The sequence below is a fragment of the Lactuca saligna genome, chromosome 4 (genome assembly GCF_052625555.1).
Source record: "Lactuca saligna cultivar CGN05327 chromosome 4, ASM5262555v1, whole genome shotgun sequence".
NCBI lineage: Eukaryota > Viridiplantae > Streptophyta > Magnoliopsida > Asterales > Asteraceae > Lactuca > Lactuca saligna.
Window position 1 is genome coordinate 89,736,996 of NC_136420.1, and position 23,939 is coordinate 89,760,934.

Genomic DNA, 23,939 nt, shown 5'->3' on the forward strand with positions numbered 1-23,939 from the left:
AGGAACAGGGCAAGATTAATAGGAAAGGGCATAATTATACTTTTCTATTAAATACAAAGAATAACAGATTAGTATTTTTATTTTTATATTTTATACGAATTTGAAGTTTTTGCCATTTGGCTAAAAAACCGCAATAATGAAAAGTAAATAGCTATGGAATAGGAAAATTGTTTTAATCATGAATTTTACCAAATTATGATCAAATACCAGAAAGGGAGATCCAAAACTCTGAGCAAATTCCTTCTTTCTGGACATGGTCACCTGATGCAAATTGCAACAAATAACAATGTTCTTACAAAAATATAATTACCATTTTAAGTCATTTTCCCATATTTAAAATATTTATTTACCTCAAAAAATATTTGTATTCATATAATAGTTTTGTTAGTTTGTCATATAATATTTTCTTTAAAAAACACTTGATAAAAGAAAAAAAAATGTTAAGCGCTTATTTTAGAAAAAATGACATGTTTTTGTTTGTTTGATATATCTTCAAGCTGCATACCCAATAAATGGATGGACCGGAGTTGCTGCATTATCTCATGTACAGTGTGAGGTACTAATACACCTTCCAAAGCTGCTTAACTTGAAGAACCTTGCGAAAACTGTGTTATAGCTACCAATATAAACCCTACCCTTCATGAAGTAAGAAAAAATTGAATGTGAGTATAATTAAGTTTATCTTCTTAACATATGCTAATTTTATTTTGTCTAACTATAGGCTTATTATAACTGGGATATGACCATATGTTATACAACAAAACTATATGGTGGCACAAAGGAAGTTGAGGAAATATAGAAATTAGCAACATATAATGCTTTTTTCTTCAAAAAAGTTTCACACATTTTGGTTTTGCTTGTGTAAAATACTATCTTATTGTTACGTCTATTTTCTTTTTTATTTTTTCTTAATTAAGCATTATACTACTATTGCTATCGGTAGTCTATCCAAATTTTTAGAAGTCTTTGATTAGTGATTACAATATTTAATTATCAATATTTTATTCTTACCCGTGGTTTCCACAAAGAATAACAGATTTTTATTTTTATTTTTATATTGTATACGAATTTGAAGTTTTTGCCATTTGGCTAAAAAACTGCAATAATGATGTTTCTGTTAGATGGACTGTTTAGCCCTTTTGGTTTTGCTATAAGTTGGAATGTTTTTCCCTTTTGTGTTGGGTGGCTTCATTTATGTTGTTTACTACTTGATTGTGTTGTCTTTTTCTTGCTAGACCCTGGTATACTTGGTTTCGGATGATTCTTGCTTCCTTCATATGAGGTTTATTGGCCTTTTTGCCCTTGTTGATGCTCCTGGTATGTTTTATGTCGCTTTATAGTTGATTGCCTTTTTTTGGTTCATTCCTATTAGTCCATTGCCCTTTATGTCGCTTTTTATGAATAGTAGGGTGCTATATTATGAAATAAGTTATTTGGTAAAACGATCAATATATAAGGGTAGAATTGTCCTTTTCTATTCAAAAGAAATAATGATAGTTTTTTTAGTATACGACGTAAACAGAAAAACAAACAATTGCAATGTAAAAACTATTCGTTATGCCCTTGTACACAAGTACATTGCTTGTTGTGAATTTAAATTTAACTGTTTTTAAACATATTGTTTTCCAAGATTAATTTTAGTGTAATTGTGATACAAACAAATTTTAAAGCGAAAGTGTCAAATAAGTAAAAATGTACTGTTAAACCACTTCAAATAAACAAAACAAACGTATAAAAACAAACGAAAGTCCCCAAAATACTTGAACGAAGCAACGAAATAGTCTTTAAAACAAAACCAAACTTAATAATTGTTTTTAAAAACCATAATCAACTCAGTTCTCCACTTTTGGCACCCAAACTGGAGTATCTTCACCAAAAGATTCCGTATTTGATTTTATAGAATTTGCATCACCATCATCTTCTAGATCATAAACGTCATCACCATAACAACTCACTTTTCCACTTTTGGAACTAAAAGTGGGTTTACCTCTCCCATTGATTTTCTTTTAGATTTTATTGAACTCAAATCACCTCCACCATCAACATCATAAATATCATGGAGGTTGCGCTTCAAATCACCTGATATTTTCAATGGACTTGTTGCAGATGATTTATCAATTGTTGAGGGAGTAAAATTCTCATCCGTTTGTGATATGACATCCTAAATTAAAAAAACATAAGTTGACAAGCGATCTAATTAAATATAAATAAAAGTTAATATGAGAATATAACATACCTTTTGAACATTTTGAATGACCTCATCTGATTCCATGGGTACTTTATTTAAGGACACTCTAGAAAATAATATGGAAATATGTAAAACGTTATGTATGTAAATAAAAAATAAATATAAATATTGAACATTAAAACATTATTTACCATAAGTTCTCGTTTACTTTCCAATTCTAAAACAACAGACTCATCTTCTGTAAGTTTGACAACGGTGTAGATATTGTTATAGTTGGTGACATTGTAGGATGTAACATCTACAAGAAACACAAATTTGCGGTTTTTCAAGACGTTCATATGATTTGGATATAGTTCCAAACTTTCACCAGCCTGTAAGAAGATTGTTTAATATATTAAAACAAATAAAATGTTATTTGATAAAAAAAATATGAATAAAAAACTATACCTCTTCATGTATTTTTTTCAACTCGAATGCACTTATATCCAACAATCTTTTTGCTTCCCTATCAAAAAGAGTGAATCTGATGGTGCCAGTATGATCTTGTACGTTGATTGGAATTATATACCTAAAAAATATTAGATTAGTTTATTATTTTTGTTGAATGATTGAAATGATTAATATAAATGGAGGTATATGTATACTTTATAACAATATGAAAATTCGAATCGTTGCAAGCTGCATTTTTACACTTAATTACAACACTATCTTCCATCTTGCCGGGGGCGGTATAGGAAAGATTGGTTTTGGGCACATTGTTTATCCTTCTTCCACATTTGTAGCACGCATCGTAATACCAAGGTAGATTCTGTCTTTATATTGACGATGGAACCAGCTAATAGAAATTTCATTTCCTATATCAAATAAAATGTAAAATTAAAAAAAAAATACAATGTTCAAATAAAATTAAAGGATATAAAGTAAAGAACATATACCTTAAGTGGTTCTGTGATCTCACATACAGTTTTTAAAGGGAAATCACCTTTAAAATCATCTATATAAAAGGTGGAGTAGCTTGGGAGTGTAGTAATGCTTTTTTCAGACATATCTCCTTTGTTATTAGCCTTCAATCTGCAATGTTTAAAATTAATTTATTAAATATAAGAAATTGTATTCATCTATATAAATATAATAACATAAATAAGTTTAAATAAAAATTAAAAAAACTAACTCTTTCTTAAACTCATTAATTTCAACAATGTCTGAATTAATGAACATTTTGGTTACATCAAAATGACTTTGGGCTTGACTAATTCCTGTAAAAACATATTAGTCAATAAAAGTAGATTGGAAAACAAATTAAGTAATAAAATACAAACCATTCCAAACGTTAAGTTTCACGAACTGCATCACTATAACAACACAAGTAATCGTGGTGTTACTTTTCAGGTAATGTGACATCTCATGTGCCTAACTTCCAAATATAGTGACATTGAGGTGTACAGACCTAAATAAAAAATTAATTTAATTAGTATGAAAAAATATGACTAAAAATAATAAATAAATGAAATAAATATCATCTCACTCTAAGTTGCTAATAGTCATCTTCATGTAATGTTTTGATGGATTAGGATTGGTTGTCTCAAGTAGCCTAAATGAGACAATTAGCCCAATAACATCTACACAATTTTAAAATAAAAAAAATATAAGAATCAGTTAAATACTAACATTTATAATTTATTTCTTTTAGTCATAAAAGTGAATGGAATAAAATTAAACAACTAACCAAATAATGTGTCTCTTGGGCATTTCTGTTCGATGATAGAGTTGAAATCAACAAACACAAAACCATTAACGGGACCCGAAAAATCATCAAATTTTTTTATGATACTTTTCCAATCCAAAGTTAATGTCTGTTTCTGACCGGTAACACTAAAACCATTTTTAACACCCGCCAAGTTTGGTTTTAAAATGATATAACTTTCACCTTCCTTTAAAAGGTCACGAAATCTTGAAAAATTTTGGTGGAAAACACGAGATTGGTATTTTGTACCCTGTTAAAACAAAAACAAAAAAAATATTCTTTGAAACATATGTAATATTTAGTAGGTTTAAAAAAAGTTAACTAACCTCCTCGTCCATGACGATCATTTCAATCGATAAAACGTGGTTATTTTTTATAAAATTCCAAATCTTTAACACCCGTAGTTTGATATGTGAATCATCAGCAATATGTTCAATGTCTTTTAGATATAGTTTATTGCCGATATTCATTATCTGCGAACAATTGATAGCATATTGAAATTATTATCAATTTTGCCCTTTACATTATAAATTGAAAGCATATTATTAAACAGTTAATATTAAATGCAAACAATTATAAACATATTACATCATCTATTAGAGCACAAATATAGATGGAAAACATTATTGTTTCAAATACTGTTAAAAATACATTCACTTTGTCTAAAATATATACATTCACAAAGTTGACATGGGTAAAAATAGGACCAAACATAATTTTGTAAACATTTGACAAGTTAGAAATAGAGCAAAAACAGTAAATATTTGTTTCTTGAATACTTGGATTTGGAGTGTAATAGATGCACAGAAAAAAATGACAAACATCACTAATAAATCCAAATTGTAATTGTAATGACTAATAGTGTAACCGGTTAAATATGTATTTAGACAATAATATTTCAGTATTTTACCTTACATCCAACACTATCAATTTTTGGGCAAATTTATAGAACAATTATCAAATGCTATACATTATAATTCCATACATGGGCAATGTTGTTTCACTACACGTGCAAATGATGATATTTTCACTAACTAATATGATTTAAATAAACAATTTTAGAAAATTCCCACAACTAAAAACAACTATTCACATACTTGGAAGGTTTATTAGTTAGATAAAAAAATAAATAAAATTAAACAACAACAACAATAATGCTAAACATAGGTATGATCATCAAAAAATGATTTTGTTTGATTCTATTAATTTTTTTTACGAATAAAATCAATAACACAACCTTAATTATTAGCTCATGAAACCCAACACAAAAAAGTAAGAAGAAAAGGAGTGAGTTGACTCACTTAAATAAGCAGATGAATATGTTAACTTAAAAAAAACAAAGGGTTAAATTGAGGAAATAGTAACATATTTTTTTTTATTATTATATTATCCTACTTTCTGATTCATCATAAAAGTACATTGTTAAATTTTGAACATGTGTACAATTTCTTTTTGTCTGTTATTTTATTATTATTTTCTGGAAAGTACTTTGTGTATATATAAAATAAAAAAACAGTTTAGCATCACATTATGCTAATTGCTATATTATTTACAGCAAAAATTATAATTTCCAGCAAAGTATTATGCTATTTGTTATATTATTTCCAGCAAAGAAGGATGAATTGAATGTTTAATGCTAATTACATTGATCTTTATAGTAGAATAAAAACAGAAAAAAACGGTTTAGAATCCCACTACAATATTAGATATATTATATCCAGCAAAATATGATGATTCAGGAATACTGAGATGCGATAGAGAAACCATGAAGAAGATGAAGGAGAAGGAAATAAATGCATAAATAAATCACGATAGAATAAAAACTAACCTTATGCGTTGAAGTTTGATGAAGCAGAATTTCAAAGATGCAGTCGATACAGGAAGAATATGAAGCAGAATATCATATATCCAAGTAACCGGTGGATATATACTTCAAAAACTGAAAGAACCGTGATGTTTACGATATTTAAGGTAAGATGTTATGTTATCTTTTAATTGAAAAATTCTTCCTGATTTTATGTGATTTTTAATGCAGGTTTATTGGAATAGGAAGATTTGAAATTTCAAATCCGAAAAATTAAGGTAAGATGTTTCATTATCTTTTAGGTGATTACATTTTGAGTGCTAAATTTGTATATATTATTATTTCTGAAAGTTGATACTGATTTTATTTTATGTACAGATATATACAAAAAATATTTGTAAAAATTTTCCTGATTTTACGTGATTTTTAAATATGAATTCCGTAAATTAAGTATTTAAGTATTGAAGAATAGTTATTTTCAACAAAGGGCAAATAAGGAATTTAACTTTCAATTTTGAGCGGGAAAAATTGTTGGGGGGAAGCTTATTGATTGCCACATGGCGATTTGGTACCGTTTTATTAGATTATGATATATATATATATATATATATATATATATATATATATATATATATACACACACACACTACAATTCTAGAATAAAATAAGTTTTAAACTTATAGATCTCTCTCTAATGATTTACCATATTTACAGTTTAATTATCATCTTTTCCTATCTATAGTATCAATGGCAATAAATCAAGGAAATGATTAAATTTCTTTAAAATAACACTAACAGAATTAATATCGATTATCATCTATTCTTAATTTAAACATTTGTGTGTGTGTGTGTGTGTGTGTATATATATATATATATATATATATATATATATATGTATATATAGGTTTAGGTCATTTTTGGTTTTTTGTTCATTTAGTCGCTTAACTCTTTTTAAGTTTTAAAATATCATCAAACTTTTGACTTTGTGCTCATTTAGTCACTTAAATTTTGGTTTTGTCACATTTAGTCACCTAACTTTTAAAATTGTGTTCATTTAGCCACTAAACTTTTGAATTTTTTCAAAAATTTAGCGACTAAATGAACAAATTTTTAAAAGTTAGGTGACTAAATGAGCACAAATTTAAAGTTAAGTGATCAAACCAAAAGTTAAGTGACTAAATGAGCACAAAGTCAAAAGTTTGATGTCCTTTTAAAACTTAAAAAGAGTTAAGTGTCACACCCTCAAACAACGGATGGCGGAAACGTCCAAGGGTGGAGGGCTTCATGTATAATATCACAACAACGAGTATAATAGTGATCAAATTAAATACAATTATCATAAATATAATCAAGAAAGTTACATGATTTCATGAGTTACATGTTTCAAAATCGATTACAATATAATAATAAAATGTTTTGTCTAACGCTGAAGCGTTCCATCATCAAAAGCTGGTAGTCACTTGTTTTTATTTCTTACCTTAGAATACAAGTAAATTTTGAAAGAGTGTCAACGATTACGTTGGTGAGTGTATAAGATTTTGTATATAAAGTTGAAAACCTTTCTCTGTAAATATAATGTATGAACAAGGAAAATCCAATTTTCCTTATTAAATGAGTTGTAGTCTTAAGACCCAAAGACCAAAATGTACAAGTATTTTACCATACTTATAATAGTATAAGCAGTTTTATAAAAATAAAACTCATTCTAAATGTAGAGATCCCCGTAAACTATGTGTGTTGTTATTTTCCTATGTGAGTTATTATAACCATACTGATTGATATAGTAACATGTGGCGACATACTTGTCACCACACTTGTCGGTCTAGCTGTTGCATGCAGCTAATGTGTGGGTTGTCAATCCCAATATAGATCTATATACAAGTATCACGCTCTCCCTACAAGAGACTCTGGTTATAACTATGAGATTTTAATCAATACTCTAAGAGTACAATGAAGTAATTCCTCACAACCGGATTTAACAAGTTTACGTATAGTATAATTGAAAATCCTTTTTGGTAGTAGGAATATAACCTTCCTTATTAAGTTCATAGAGTTGATGTAACATAAACTATACCTATTATAGTTTATCATGAATGTACATAGTAATGAAAAACCCATTTGTAGTGAGAATTGAACATTTTCGTGGTGAATAGTAGATTAACAAATCATAAACTATACTTATTATAGTTCATCTTGTATGTTTGTAATGACTAAGAACTCTTATAATGAATGAGTATTTCTGTTATTTAAGTGTAACTTAACAGATAACATGATTAAATACGTAGTCATCATAGATAAACACTTTGCTCAACACATTACAAAGTGTTAATAACTTGTAAACTGTTTGTAACTAGTTTTACTTTTCTGTCACTGTTATTGTAAAAATTATAGAAAAATCATCGTGAGTTGAAATCTAAATCTGTAAACTCCGGAAGTTCATAAAATGTGTCTAGTATACTCATAATTTTTATTATGATTTTTAATTATTCCTAACTAGTGTCAAAATGACCATTTTACTAACTGGTCCGAAATCCTTACTGTAGTGATAGACAGTTTTGTAAAAATCACCATAAATTGTAGAAAAATCATGTGAACATGAGTAAGTAGTCATTTGAAAGGTATAAACCTGAACTACTTGCATATTAAACAGTTTTGAAAGTTATGGAGTTTAAGATGGTCAAAACAATTCGTGATTGAGCCATAACTTTTCTGTTGAAAGCTGTTATTTGAGTTTAAGCATGTTTTGATGTTGTAACTTGTATTCCCCCTATAAAACTAGATGAAAAGTGAAAAGAATGGGGTATGAACTCACCTTGAGTGATTTCCGTAGGTGGAAGGTTGAGAAAAGGGGAGTTTCTAGTCAAGAACACTTGAAGGATGCTTGAAGGTTTGAAGATCCTAAGAACAAATATGCCCATATTTTGTGTAAATGATCCATAATTTGTATGAAGTAGTACTATTTAGTTAGGAGTAGAAGGAGGATACTTACCAAAAATGGAGGAGAACTCGAGATCTTCCTGGGAAGTTTTGAGTTCCAAAGAGAGAGAATGAGAGAGAGAAAAAGAAAGAAAATAAGTTTGATTTGGGTGGAGGCAAATGAGATTTTGTGGAAATATGAAGAATAAAGATTTCCTTGAGTGGATTTGATTAAGGAAATCTGATGGAGTGTTGGGTAATGTTGAAAGGACAATGATTTGACTAGGTATAGTGTGTATAGTGACATAAAGTGGATATGGGGATGGCTTGGTGTCATAAGTTCTTGGAAAAGTCAACAACCCATAGATAATATCTTGTACAAAATATATGAGTCATAATAAGAATTTGCCCCAAAATAGGAGTTAAATACGAGTTTATGGGTCTTATATGTCAAAATACGAGTTTGGAAGAAAATCCTCTATCAAAATCATCAAAACGGGCTTAAAACGCGAAAATGATCGAAAACCGGGAAGTTTATGCGAATCTGCGAAGGCAAGATGTTCGGTGCTAGAGGGGGAAAGTTTATGCAAGAGGCTGTTGGGTGCGAGAGGGGCTACTACGAAAGGGAAGGTTCGATGCGAGGGGAGCTCCTGTGAATAGGAAGGCTCGGATGCGAGGGAGGGTTCAAAGCGAAGCCTGTCGAGAACTGCAAACGAGCCTGAGAATTGTGAAGGTAGGCGGAAGCAAACTCGTTCAGTCGGAAAGCAAAAGTTCTCGGTCTAAATGCTAGCCTCGGGTGCGAACGCCTTCGGATGCGAATTTCCCCGATAGGTGTGAACCTTCTTCTGAATACGAACGTTGCTGCCTTGCAAGGACCCGTGAGAATTCACATGTGAATAGTGACCTTTAAAATAAAATGTTTATTTTCAAAATCCAAAAAAGCATAACTAACATTTTTTTCAATAACATATTTATACTTTCCCTTAATTATATAATCATTAAATTTTTAAGGAAATTTAGACTCACGATTATACCTCCTATTACCTACAAAATGATGTTCATGAAGATTAGATGTAGAAAAATATATTTTTTCTCAAATAGATTGGGAATTTATAAAGTAACCATCTCAGGCTGCAAAGTACTTGTCATATCATCTTGAATACCTTACTGACTTGATCCAATTGCACCCAAAGAACATGTACAACCGTGATCAAAATTAGTTGCATTCAAGGAATGATTTACATCAACATTTCCACCATGATTGCTACTGCTATAACTTCTCATGGAACGATTATCATTCACTATATAATATACAATCAACTCATCACATGAAAATGTATCCCAAGGAAAAAGAACAATTAGAAAAAGAATCATCCGGAAAAAACACCATTAGAGTTAGAAGCCATTTTGTATGGAAAAACAGATTCATAGAACTTCACATCCCTGGAAAAGAAATAAATTATATTATCGAGACTATAAAGTTTATACCCTTCTTTTCTCATTAGAATAGTCAATTAACACACACTTTTTAGACCTCTCGGAAAATTTTTCCGAAACATTAAGTTTAGCAGTAAAGCATAAACAACCAAACACCCTTAATATTAACAAAATTAGGATAAATCTTATAAACCAACTCAAAAGGTGACTTCCTTTTAAGAACAAGATAGGGAAGTTTTTTTTTTGAAAAACAACATTAAGAACCGCTTCACCCCAAAACTTTTTGAGTAACCCAAACTGAAACAATAAAGATCTTAAAACATTTACAAGATGCCTATGTTTTTTTTTAACAACACCATTTTGTTGTGGTGTATGAACATAAGTTGTTTGATGAACAATCCATTTGCTTTAAAAAAAATCATTATAATATTAGCACATTTAGTTCCATTGTTTGACCTCGAAATCTTAGTTTTACTACTAAACTAATTCACATGAAATGTATAAAAATTTTGAAAACAAGCGAAAACTTATTCTTTGGTTTTTAACAGATATACCCAAGTTGCCCTTGGAAAATCAACTATAGTTAGAAAAAACCTAAAACCCCCATAAGTAATAACTTTGTATGGGCCCTAAACATCACATGAACAAGTTCTCCTATGAAACTAGTTTATGTGCATTTAAAGGAAAATATTATCTAGTTTGTTTAGCTTTATGACACACCACATAGTGAGGAATAATTTCATTACTAAATTTCAAGGAACCTTTTAAATAGTTTAAAGCTTGACCAACATGATGCCCAAGTCTATTACACCAAATTAACTTTGAAACAAAACAAGTAGTAGACTTAAAAAAAAACAAGGCCTACCATTATTTTTACTATTAAAACACTAAAGTACTCCAAATTCTTACCAATCTCCACAATCTCATTGGACAACGAATCCTGAACAACAAACTTATGTTCATCAAAAACAACTTGACATTTATTATCCCTACATAACTTGTGAACAAATGAAATATTAACATGAAATTCTTGGACTACAAATACATCAAGTAAGGACATAGAATTAGACAAGTGAGTATTTCCAAATTTATTAACTCTCGTAGTTGATCCATTTGGATGATCAACTTTAAGATCTAATATAGAAATATCCACAATATCAACTAACTGTGATTTAGCGGCAGTCATATGTTGACTAGCTTCTGAATCTACAACCTAATTAGTATTACCATAAAAAACATTGTTACAGGTAATCTTGTGGCTAGGCTTAATGTTCCTTCAACTCGTTGTCCTTTATGTCATAATATGGGGGAGAGCTCAGAGCATCTATTCTTCTTATGTGATTATGCTAGAGACGTGTGGATATGGTTTATTGGATGGTCTGATATTTGGAGTGATATTCCTTCTTCATGCTATAGTCTTATGGCTAGGCTTAATTTAACAGGTGTGGGAAAAGGTTTGAAGAAATTGCTCATGTCATTTGTTTATTCGCTATTATGGATGATCTGGAAGGCGTGAAATGTGTTAGTTTTCATAAATGAAAGGTGAGCTATATTAAACGTGGCAGATGATATTTGCATTAACACTTTTAATTGGATTAAGTGTGGATCCAAATCTTCCATTATTGTTTGGTTTGATTGGTGTATGTCTCATTTCTTAAACTTTTATTGTATCAAGACTTAATCTTCTATTTCAAGCTTTTTGTTTGCTAATGATAACTTTTGCTCGTCGTTAAAAAAAACTGTCATATTGGCATTAGAAGACATGTCCTCAGCAAATTGTTTCTCACTTATAAGGGACATGATCTTAGAATATTGATCAGAAGTAAGAAAATGTTGATAAGACTTATCCACATAACATGAAGAAGCGTTAGAAGACTCATTCACATGTGAAGCAATAACATAAGTATTATTTGAAAACTTGTTAGTACTGTTAAAATCATTTTTATGTTTAAAATATTTGGGAAATCCAATTAATTTGTAACATCTCTCAATGGTATGACCTTTTGAGACCATAATGGTTGCATTGAAAAACCTGATTTTTACCTTTAGATTTTCCAATGTCATTAATTTTACTAGCAAAACCAAAAGATTAAGTTATATTGGAAGACACAATTATAAAACCATGTTTCAGGTTAGACTATTCTCTAGAAACAGTTGAAAAAGTAGTTTTCACATCAGGGAAATGTTCAAGAAGAAGAATATGACTCTTAATGTGACTAAAAGAGTCACATGAACCACTAAGAAACTGCATTAAATTCATTAACTTTGAATGATTATTAAATTGAGTTGCACCTTCTCATGTACACTCATTCAAATTAGTAACACCATCAAATTCCTTCGAATAACATCAAGTTTATCAAACTAATCAACAATACTTAAGCCACTTTGAGTAAGACAATTAATAGGCATACGACCATACGCTGATGCAAGTTAACCACAACTAAGCCATCAACCTTATTATATGTATCAAACAGTTCACTCCAAATAGCGAGAGAAATTTCAGAACAAGCATGTCCAACACATATAGACTCATATAAAGATCATAAGATCCAAGAAAAAACAATAGCATATACTTTATCCCACTTAAGTGACTTGACAAGATCATCCTTCGTTTTAACAAATATTATCATCAACAAATCTAATTTTATTTTGAGCCTTTAGCTCTCTTGTCATTGGGCTCCTCCAGATCGTAAAATTTCCAGTTTCAAGAAGTTAAAAACTAATAATAGTGGTAATCATATTGTCAAAAGGATGAAATTAAAGATCATAAAAATCAATAGTTTCAATTTTATTAGACGATTCATCAGTTTAGGGAGTATTACCAGTCATATTTACAAGACAAGAAACCTACCAATCAGATCAAACAGAAGATTCACACAAAGACACATAAATACATAACAACACACAGAAATCAACCAGGATTAACCCAAACATACAATAACGTGTGCGAAACTTACAGTGATTCAATGAAGAAACTCCGCAAACAACAAGAATTAGCCCAAACAAAAAACAGTCATGCAAAACTTACAATGATTCCACAAAAAAGCTTTGTAAGCAGCAAGGTAGTTTCGTTAGATCAACAAGGTTAAACACTGAAGCAGAACGCCATTCAAATGCTAGGAATCACCTACGTTTATAGATCTCGTTTGCACGAATTTAGCTAGACCGAAAAGGCTTAGTGTTGGTCGTTACGATAACAATAGTCAACCTAATCGTTTACTACCAAGCCCTCGTTTATTACTAAACACTGTGACGAAGAACTACCGAAGATGACAACGCCAACAAACAACCACAGATCGATCGATAAGCCTTTAAACACCATGAACAAACACAATTAACCATAAAAAAACCTATATCGAACGAATAGACTTGCAAAGCAACAAAAAACCCTAGATCGACCAAAAGGACAACACATCTAGATCTAGACGTGAAATAACAAGAAATCAAGAACAAGCAGAAGCTCGTTCTAATACCATGAACAAAACACTAAAATATGACAACATCAACAATTCTTTTATTGTAAATAAAAACCAGATGGTTGAAAAAGACTTACAATGGAAAACTCACTACAACTCTCAATCACTCAACACAACAATACTCACTACAACATACTGCCACTGTCGAGATTTTACTAGTTTTATAATTTATATAATGTATCTTTACATATAGTAAAATAATAAAGTAAAATCAAGCAAAACAGATAAAAGGGTAATTCTGTTATTTTATATAGATTCCAGTTTTATTTTCCTGCAAACTAAACAAAATCTATAATTAATTCTAATTTCATTTCGTGTCAACCATATGAAATTGGATTCAAATTCTTTATATTTTTTCTTTTCGGTTCCTTCAGAAACATGACCCTAATATAATTCGCAAACTTACGGATAAGACTATTTATATTCTTAACCCTATCAAATCCAATCTAATTCAACGTGACCCGATGGGACCCAATCCAACCTAATATCCTAAACAAATGTAGTCTCAAATGCTCTGCATTTTGGTGTGGAAAGTGTACTTGAAACCCGACCCAATACGTGAATATGTATATAAGATAAACCTGTTGGGCTATAAAAGATGTGGGCTGAAAGCCTGAAAGCGGGCTAAGTAGGTTGGATGGTCTTTATATGGGCCTCTTCTACATAAAACACAATCTCGAACAAAACCCTAGCAATATTTACAGATAAAGCTTTACGCCATTTCGATTATTGCCACCGTTTCTGCAACCTGCGCATCCAACAATGGTAATCTCTCTCCTTCTACCTCCCTCTCTATCACACACACATACAAACACGCACAATCAACAGAATAGCATATTTCGATGTTGTTTTGTGATTTCTCGTTTTGATTCTTTGACGATGGTGTTCTTTTTAAGTGTAGGCCTCAGAAAGGAAGCTTGCGAACCCAATGAGGGAAATTAAGGTTCAGAAACTCGTCCTCAACATTTCAGTCGGAGAAAGCGGCGATCGTCTCACCCGTGCTGCCAAGGTATCTATTTACTCCCCCATCAGTTTTTCAAACCGAGTTTTAGATTTACACTCTGTATCTCGCGATTTTGATATTATACATCTGATGAATACGATTTAGGTTTTGGAGCAACTGAGCGGCCAATCCCCTGTTTTCTCAAAGGGTAAGAACTATTTTCATCCACATTACATCATTCATGTTTAAGTTTTCTATCTTGCAATATCTGTTCTTTTCGTTGAGTTCGTTTAAACTGAATCTAAGTATAGAAAATAATCCGATGGTACAGTTAGTGATTAATCGTATCACTTACGCAAATGGGGTTTCGTTTTTGTCTACCGATGATAAAAGTTATTATAAAAGACACTAAAGATATGATCCTTTTTCATGAATGGTTAATTGATTTGCTCTTAAGCTCAGACAATCAAATAGCTTAGTTTCGAAGCTTTCAAGCCCAATATAGTTTGATCCACACATAGTTCAATACATCTAAAGCACTTAAAATACCCTTTCAATAACAATGAAATAAAGGTTATCCAACCAAACAAAGTTACCTATGACTAATTGTTTTATTTTGATTTTTACAGCAAGGTACACTGTGAGGTCATTTGGGATCAGGCGTAATGAAAAGATTGCATGTTATGTCACTGTTAGAGGAGACAAAGCCATGCAACTTTTGGAAAGTGGTTTGAAGGTGAAGGAATACGAGTTGTTGAGGCGCAACTTTAGTGACACTGGATGCTTTGGATTTGGTATTCAAGAGCACATCGATCTTGGTATCAAGTAAGTCTATCTTTGTCTTAATGGATAAAGCAAAGTGACTGAATGAGACTAAATGACCATTTTTATAGCTTAATGGATTAAGTGAATTATTAATTTTATGATTATAGGTATGACCCGTCTACTGGTATCTATGGTATGGATTTCTTTGTGGTTCTAGAACGTCCCGGATACCGTGTTGGCCGTCGTCGTAGGTGCAAGGCACGTGTTGGGATCCAACACCGAGTGACAAAGGATGATGCGATGAAATGGTTTCAAGTGAAATACGAGGGTGTCATTCTCAACAAATCTCAACAAATTGGAGCTTAGATTTATTATTAATAGTATTGTCTTCTTTTTGTAAAATTTTGGAGTTTGGTTTTTGAAAGTTTTACTATTGAGGATTATGATTAATGTGAGTTTTGATTTGTTTTGGACCCTTTTTAATCTTGGTACAAGTGCTTAACTGCTTTTGATCTTTTTTAAGACTACGAAGTTGCAGTCTTGCTTTTGATTTAGACGATCTTAATGAAAATCAATCTAACTAAGAAAATGTTCCAATTTTTTTTGAAGAATTTTATGCTTTTAATGATATAAATACCAATGGAGACGAGTATAACCTAAAAGTTTAGGCTCTATTTGTTATACATGACATAAAGTCTTAATTTTATGGGTTTTACCATCTATCAAAAAATAGGTACCCATTCCAAAAAAATTGGACAAAGAGGTCGACGTTTATGAAATATGGTTAAAAACTTATGGTTATATTATGTATCTTTATTTTGATTATTAATAAATTTATGGGTTATTATAGTAATTAAACATGGCATATTACTTAAGGCAAACTGCCTTAAATACGTCTTTCACAGATTTTGTGATCTGAATGTCGATCACAATAACAGCTTAAACATCTTGTTTGCTTATGAACATTAAAATGTTTATGATGATGTGAATGCAATTAAGAAATTTGATCATATTGGTGAATATCCCTAGTTTAATACATTTTTTTTGTTAAGTACATTGCGATCTACATAAAACATTCATGAACAGCAGCAAAATTCAAAAAATTTCTGCATGAAAATATCAGACAAGAAGATACTACAGAGCTCAAGTCTTCAATATGTCCATTTTGCAGTGTCAATTTATCAATATCTTCCAATTACATGTTGAATATCACATCATAACTGTAGTCAAACCAACTACCTAGTAAAATTCATCACAGTGAAAGAAAAAACAATGAGAAATCGCAACATACTTCCATTTACTTGTATATTATGACATCATACTTTGAAAATTCTACCCAATTAAACTTAAGTAAAAAATTAACGATAATTTTTCATCTATTTTTCCTTTTAAAATCTTTAGGACCAACAAGATCCTCCATACATTCATTCATCTCCTCCAACAACTTTCCCGCCAATTCCAACTTCCCCAATCTCTTCAAATTACTAATCACCGATCTATAAACATAAATCGAAGGACGAATTTGCCCTCGCTTCATCTCTTCAAAGAGTCTCAATGATTCTTCCACATTCCCAGATCGAAAAAAACACTCAATCAAAGCAGTATAAGTCCTCAAATCAAATTTCAATCCCACTTCCCCAACCTCTTTCATAACCACCACACACAAATCAAATCTCCCAACCTTCCGCAAACTATTTACCACTGTATTATACGAAACAATATCCGGGGGTATTTCCGTCTTTTTCATATTGGAAAACACATCAAGCATTTCATCCAATCGTCCCTCTTTACCATATATCCACAAAATGGTATTATAAGTGATCAAATCGGGTTTACATTTTAAACTCTTTATATTATCAAAAACAAGAATCGCATTATGAACGTGTCCACATTCTGCAAATCCGTAAATAATCCGGTTAAAAACTGTCACATCTCTAGTGTAATTTAAGTCTGAGATTTCTTTAAGGAAAGATAAAATGAAAGTTAAATCGTTGCTCTTGGAAATGGCTTTGGTGGTGTAAAAATAGGTGGAGGAGTTCATAGGAAGGTGGTTGACGTACATGTGTTTGAAAATATGGGCGGCGATTTTGGTATTGTTGTTTTCACTGGCGGCATTGAGGAGGAGATTGTATGATGGGAGGATGTCGATGCCATTGATGGCGTGTTTATTGTGTAGTAATTGGAGGAGAATAGTGGCTGTTTGGAGGTTTTTTGTTTTACAGAGTTTATTGATGTGATTGGTGCATAATTCGTTGATGGAATTTGGGGTTTTTTGTAACTCGGATATGATTTTGTCAAAGATTTGATGTGCTAATTCTTCGTCTTCAATGGATGCTTGAGTTACCAATGATCGGGCTTTGAGTGTGCAGGTTCTTAGCATGGGATATAGTGGACGTATCCATGGAAGTTTAACTGGGGTTGATGTGATTTGCATCTGCATAAGTAAGATTAGTTAAAACTTACAGTACATTATGGTCGATATTATGTATTTGGACTAAACCAGAATCACTCAATCTTGTAAGTGTAGTCTATTGTGGAGATTATTGCAACAATGGTGATTTCTTTTTAACAAAAAAGCTTAGCTTGATTACTCGCAATCAAATGCAAATGCATAAAAAAAACAGAGCCCTAATCCAGTTAACAAAAACAAACTGACAAATGAGAATTTCAGAAACCCTAATGAAAACGCGAGAATATCAATCACCGTGAAGCAGAAATGGATGCTAACAAGCACAAACCCTAGAGTGAAATGCGAAATTTTAAATTTTGCAAAGAGAAGAAAAACGACTTACATGTAGTGCCTTCGGAGAGAAATCTGATTCTCGACGATTAGAACTCTGGTAGCTGCAACTATTGCATAAGGAGGAAATATATAGCAAATAGGGGGTTTTCCATCGGGGAATAACCACTATTTTCAAGCGATTCGAAGCAGATAGCATCTAATCCGACAATATTTTTTCGATTTGTAGGGTTTATCTAGGGTTTAAGCAGAATGTCAGCATTTTGAATAGTCGGTTACAAATGTCATCGCTCAATTGTCCATTTTGCCCCTGAAGACCTTTCGGGGTATACGAGGAGGGTTCTTGGTCTGCGTTTTTCAGGTTTTGTGTTACAATACTCATATGCGGTGGCTGCTATTGTTCTATCTCCATAGCGATTGATGCTGTTTTGAAGTTGAATTGAAACTGGAATTGCTCAAAGGTTTCCCGCAATTGAATTGGGAGTAAAATTCTGAGTGCGGTTGCTGTGGTGTTGCCCTCAGATTTCTTTGCAATTGGATATTTCCACCTGCCCATTAAATCTTCGTTGCAATATTTTGAGAAGACCCCCCTTTGTATGTGCTTTCATTTATGTAGTGGTCTTCAATACTTCAATTTAGGGGTGAGTTAGGTTTCTCAACCAACCCGGATAGAACCGATTCAGAATCGAAAAATAAGAATCAAATTTATGGATATGAAGGAACTTAGAACCGAACCGAGTTACATATGCGGTTCCCAATTGGGTTCGGTTTGGTTCCGACGAGTATTTTGCACACTCCTAGTTGTTAGGGCCCGGAAGCGAAAAATTCAGAATCGGAGAAATCAAGAACTGAACTAAGTTATATATTGGGTTCCCGATTGATTTCAATTGGTTTATATTCCGGTTTGTTCCAACAAGGATATTTACTCGACCCTAGTCTTCATGGGTGTTTGATGGTGACACTACATTGACTTTGAACATCTTGTATTGTTGTCCTGTTGACTTTTCTTCTATATTTATGCAACTGCTTGCTATTTTAATTAACATGTTGTGTCAACCTGTTCATTTTCGTGTCAAGTTTCGCGTTAGGGGTATACCTTGAAATATGTCGTTCATGTGAGGTTGAAACACTAAACATGTTGAAAGAGTATGAGTTGGGTAAGCGGAAAATAAAAATTAACAATTAGGAGACAGATTACATAAAGTCATAGCAAGTTCAAATGACAAAATAGAAAGAGTGGGAGCTGATGAGGCGGAAGGCGAGATCATGAGGATGAGAGAGTGGTCAAATGCACTGTACAATTTAGGACATAATGAAAAAAACTGAAAATGAAATCTTGATCCGAACGACTAAGTTATTTTGTAACATCGCAAAAACCATGTAATTTTTATTTTATTTTTAAATGGTATTTTCATAAAGCCATCAGAAAATCAAATATTGTTTTCAAATCAAATCCATAAAAGTTAGAGTATCAAGATAATCTATCAAACATAAAACAACATGAGGATGTGTACGATCACACTTTCGTCTTGCTCCGATTATCTAAAGTACCTGAAAATAATTAAATCGACAAATATAAGCCAAATCTTAGTAAGTTCCTCCAAAATACCCTACACAACATTACATATACAATGTACATACATCAGGCCCACAACATAAGACTAGATTGCCCCTATAACTACAACACAAAGACTGGATTGCCCCGGGCCGACAACCATAAAGACTGGATTACCCCTGGGCCCACAGCCTAAGACTGAATTGCTCCCGACTGTTGGCCTACATCACAAAGCAGTACCGCTTTAACCCAATCACATTATGTCCAAAACAATAACATGCAAGCACATGTAATCATAATAGATATACCAGCCTAACAGATCACTACAACATGAATGAAGAGCTAAAATCCACTACATAAAGTTCCATAGTATAAGCTACATGATCCTCCTAAACCATACACATACTAAACTTCAGACTACAACTTAACACCCCTCAAAGTTTGACCAAAAGTCAAACCAATCAAAAAGTCAATGATCAATGGCCAAAGTCTACCCCCAGTCCACTCCCTTGTCATGACCACTCATTGGTCACATCGTGGCATATTCACGACAAAACAATAACGATGGCACTAGACGTCATGTCTTGGTACGCAGGCTGCCACGTCGTGAAAGCTGAACTCTCACAACTTAATAGGTTAAGCTCTTAATATTTCAAGCCACCCATTCATGCTTTCCATAAGGCTTTCTTACTTCAATTCCAACATAAAAGTTGTAGCTTTACAGACATGCATGCCTAATGCAAGTCTAGAACTCAAACTAGGTCAAAATGGAAAAATAAGACCAAAATCTCATGCATGGATCTCAATACACAATCAAACTTCAGATCCAAAAGATATTGTAACACCCATAAGATAGGGCTAGAAGATTAAAGAATAATAGGGCAGTTATGAGATTAGTTATTAATATCCATGTCAATAGACCATGGGGGTTTCTCTCATTATATAGATGTAAAAATTACAACAAACACCTCAAAGAATAAGTAAATACAATATGAGTACAATAAACTATGTTAGACTAATATTCCCCCTCAATCGGAAGGTGACCAAGACGCAACATGCGATGGAACTTCTCAAATTGTTGTCGAGGAAGACTCTTCATGAAGATGTCTGCTACATGAAGTTTGGTTGGAACGAACATAGTGATGAATTTGACGAAAGCCACAAGTTCATGAACAAAGTGGTAATCGAGATCAATGTGTTTGGCGCGTTTATGAGCGACCGGATTCTGAGTGAGGAACAATGCACTTTGGTTATCGCAAACAAAAATAGGTCGACCGGATGGCAAATCATGTAATTCGCGAAGGAGATGCGTGAGCCACACGAGTTCAACAGTGGTGTTGGCCATGGCTTAATATTCAGATTCACAACTGGAGCGAGAAACCGTAGGATGCTTCTTAACACTCCAGGATACAAGATTACCCCACAGGAATATTGACTACCCATAAGTGGAGGGGCGAGTATCAAGTCAACGAGCCACATTAACATCAGAATAACCAACAATGGTAGTGGATGATGGGCGCAAGAAAGTGAGACCATAAGTGAGAGTGCCTTTGACATATCGAATTAGCCGTTTCATGACCTGGAAGTGAGCAATAGTAGGGACGAGTGTAGAGTTGACTCAACGAGTCGAGTGAGGACCATGGGCGAAGAAGACATGCATGGACTCGCCGAGTCACCCGAGTGCACTCGGCGAGTGTGGTCAAAGTTGACCATTGACTTTTAGGTTTTGGTCAACATTTGGACTTGTGGACCATTTGAAGGTAAAATGGTCTTTTAGCCTTCTTAGAGGTCATGAAAGAGACTAGTCTAGCCTGGAGAGCCGTTATTGATTTGAGATAATTGTTTATGTGTTTAGATACAGGCTAGATCAGTGCATACGTGTGCGAGATTATCCGAGATATCCGAGGTGAGTCTTCTCACTATACTGTACCTGGAAGGGTACCTATGTGTGACCGGAAGGTCTTGTATGCTATGAGATGTATGTCTATATGTTGTTATGTGATATGTATGTGCTATGTATGTTATGTATGATAAGGACTGGAAGGTCAAGATGACATGGACCGGAAGGTCAGGAGGTTACAGACCGGAAGGTCAATACCGGTAGGACCGGAAGGTCTACCGGAATTCGGGACATAAGTCCCCTGAGACACCTGGATCGGAAGATCTCACAAAGTTATGGCCTGGAAAGGCGTATGTGTTGTATGTGGTATTTTGGGGAACTCACTAAGCATTTATGCTTACAGTTGTGGTGTTATGTGTTTCAGGTACTAGTGATGATCGCTGGAAGGCGCCAGCATGATTCATACACACTCGTGGAGTTTATGTTTTGAGATTCTTGGATATGTTTTGTGTTGATAACATTTGATACATTATGTTTTGACATTATTTTATGAGTAAATGTATTTTTTTAAAATGAAAATTTGTTTTGAAAATTTACGTTGTTACAGCTGGTCTGCGTAACTCTTCTAATGACTCTGGGTCATCAGTAACCTCTATCTGACCTGCTGGATCTGACTCTCATATCTATAGCTCGGCATGGACCCTCCGGTTATGCGTCTCAGTGAGGACCCTACAGTCTCACGGCTCAGTGTGGACCCTACGATCATGTGTCTTAGTGAAGACCCTCCGGTCTCACAGCTCGGGTTGGACCCTCCAGTCCTGTATCTCAGTGAAGACCTCCGGTCTCACAACTCGGTTTGGACCCTCGGTCCTAACTCAGTAAGGCACATAATAATATAACATAAATCATAAAGACAAAATGCATAATATCACAGAATTCAGTATAAGCACATAGGACCCCCGGGTCGATAACTCAAATATGACCCTCCAGTCACACAGTATTACCACTCAGGTAAGTATAGTGAGAAGACTCACTTCATAAGCAATCAAGTATATCTAGTACCCCACGAACAGTCTAGACTCTGCCTACATAATATAATCATTTCCAATTAACACTTTATAACCACAACTCTAAAAAAGTTAGGCTAACCCCTTCTCTCACTCTCTGAAAGGGTGAAACACTATTTTACCCCTCAATGTCTCCATAACTTATGTCTTGACCAAACCCTAAAAGTCAACGGAAGTCAATACTCGAGTCAATTGTCCATGTTGACCCAACTCGTCGAGTGCACCTATGCGACTCGTCGAGTTCCTTTGTTCTCTCTCAAGTATCGGGAAAATCCAACTCAACTCGTCGAGTTGTCTCATCAACTCGCCGAGTTGTAGTGCGTCTAGACTATCGGGGAAAACCCTATCCAACTCGTCGAGTCCTTTCAATCCATTCTCTCATTCAGATATTTTTAAGCATAACTAAGGCCTCATACTCTAGATCTAGCCTTCTAAGGATGAAGTATCACGTAAAGCTGCAGGATTTACGTCCATGCATGGAATCTAGGGCTCAAAATGCCAAAAGAAGCTCTATAGAGGGTTTGATGTATGAAGGCTATCCAATAGCTTGATAAAGTTTGAAAGGGACCTTATATTGTCCAAATCTAAAGTCTCAACTCCATGGCAAGCTAAACAACTTAAGGACCCAAAGAAAGGATGGAAATGACCCTAAACTACCTAATGATGAGATCTAACTAAACAATGATCAAGGTGAAAGCTTTTTACATCCAAAAAGCAGCTAGCACTGAAAGAACACCAGATCTTGAGGCTTCTTCTCATTCCAAGCCTTTTTTCTCTTCAATCCCCTTTCAATAATGCAAAACACAAAATCTTAGCCTTTCTCTCTCTCACAACGACTACAGATCGTTTAAGGTTTCTCTCAGTGTCTCAAAATGTTCAGGGATGCAGAAATGAAGGCTTAAGGTCCTTTAAATAGGATACAAACCATAAAAATTAGGGTTTTCACTCATAGCTCCTACTCGTTGAGTTGGGGTCCACCAACTCGTCGAGTAGACTCTAAAAATCACATGGCCATTTATCCCTCTACTCGACGAGTTGGTGCCTCCATTGAGGATGTTTGTTAGCAATAGTAAATGATTGTGGTTCGGTATCAGGTGGAGTGGTATCGGTGTGACAGGAGTTGACATCAAATATGGGATTCGGTTTGGGATTTTGTCTTAAGTTAGGGGGACGAATGCGAGGTGGTGGGTTGGAAGGTGGCGGTATGGAAGCCTCGGGAGTAGAAGAGGGATAAGCATGTGTATAACAGTCATAAGCGGAAAAAGTAGAGGTAGTGGTGGGGTGTATATTTGTGCGACGGGAGTATGTTTGGCTAGAAAGAGGAGATGGTTGAGATGAAGTAGGTGATTGTATGGTTGGAGATGTTTGTGGTGGTGTGTCATTTTGGTGGTTGGGTAAATTTAGAATAGGTGGAGCAGTTGGATAAGATGAGTAATATGGTTCATTGAATGGAAAAGGATCAAG

At 33.3% G+C, this 23,939-nt stretch overlaps 3 protein-coding genes across 3 annotated transcripts; 1 reads left to right on the forward strand and 2 right to left on the reverse strand.

Annotated features, from left to right (window-relative positions):
- Positions 1–1,832: 1,832 nt before the first annotated feature.
- Positions 1,833–4,556, reverse strand: LOC145039882 (replication protein A 70 kDa DNA-binding subunit A-like). The gene is made up of 12 exons (XM_078987884.1): positions 4,521–4,556; positions 4,259–4,405; positions 3,915–4,182; positions 3,714–3,807; positions 3,604–3,635; positions 3,360–3,444; positions 3,124–3,259; positions 2,909–3,042; positions 2,636–2,756; positions 2,380–2,559; positions 2,032–2,161; positions 1,833–1,921 (listed from the first exon to the last, which is right to left on the reverse strand). Exons 1-12 carry the CDS (start codon positions 4,554–4,556, stop codon positions 1,833–1,835), a joined length of 1,452 nt encoding a protein of 483 aa, XP_078844010.1.
- Positions 4,557–14,197: 9,641 nt separating this feature from the next.
- LOC145042349 (large ribosomal subunit protein uL5) lies at positions 14,198–15,756 on the forward strand. Its single transcript, XM_078990742.1, has 5 exons — positions 14,198–14,330; positions 14,467–14,574; positions 14,674–14,716; positions 15,138–15,333; positions 15,441–15,756. The coding sequence occupies exons 1-5, from the start codon at positions 14,328–14,330 to the stop codon at positions 15,637–15,639; spliced, it is 549 nt and encodes a 182-aa protein (XP_078846868.1). The 5' UTR covers positions 14,198–14,327; the 3' UTR covers positions 15,640–15,756.
- A 662-nt stretch (positions 15,757–16,418) lies between these two features.
- On the reverse strand, positions 16,419–18,598 carry LOC145042350 (Tetratricopeptide repeat (TPR)-like superfamily protein). Its single transcript, XM_078990743.1, has 2 exons — positions 18,066–18,598; positions 16,419–17,707 (listed from the first exon to the last, which is right to left on the reverse strand). The coding sequence occupies exons 1-2, from the start codon at positions 18,210–18,212 to the stop codon at positions 16,646–16,648; spliced, it is 1,209 nt and encodes a 402-aa protein (XP_078846869.1). The 5' UTR covers positions 18,213–18,598; the 3' UTR covers positions 16,419–16,645.
- Between the last annotated feature and the right edge of the window lie 5,341 nt (positions 18,599–23,939).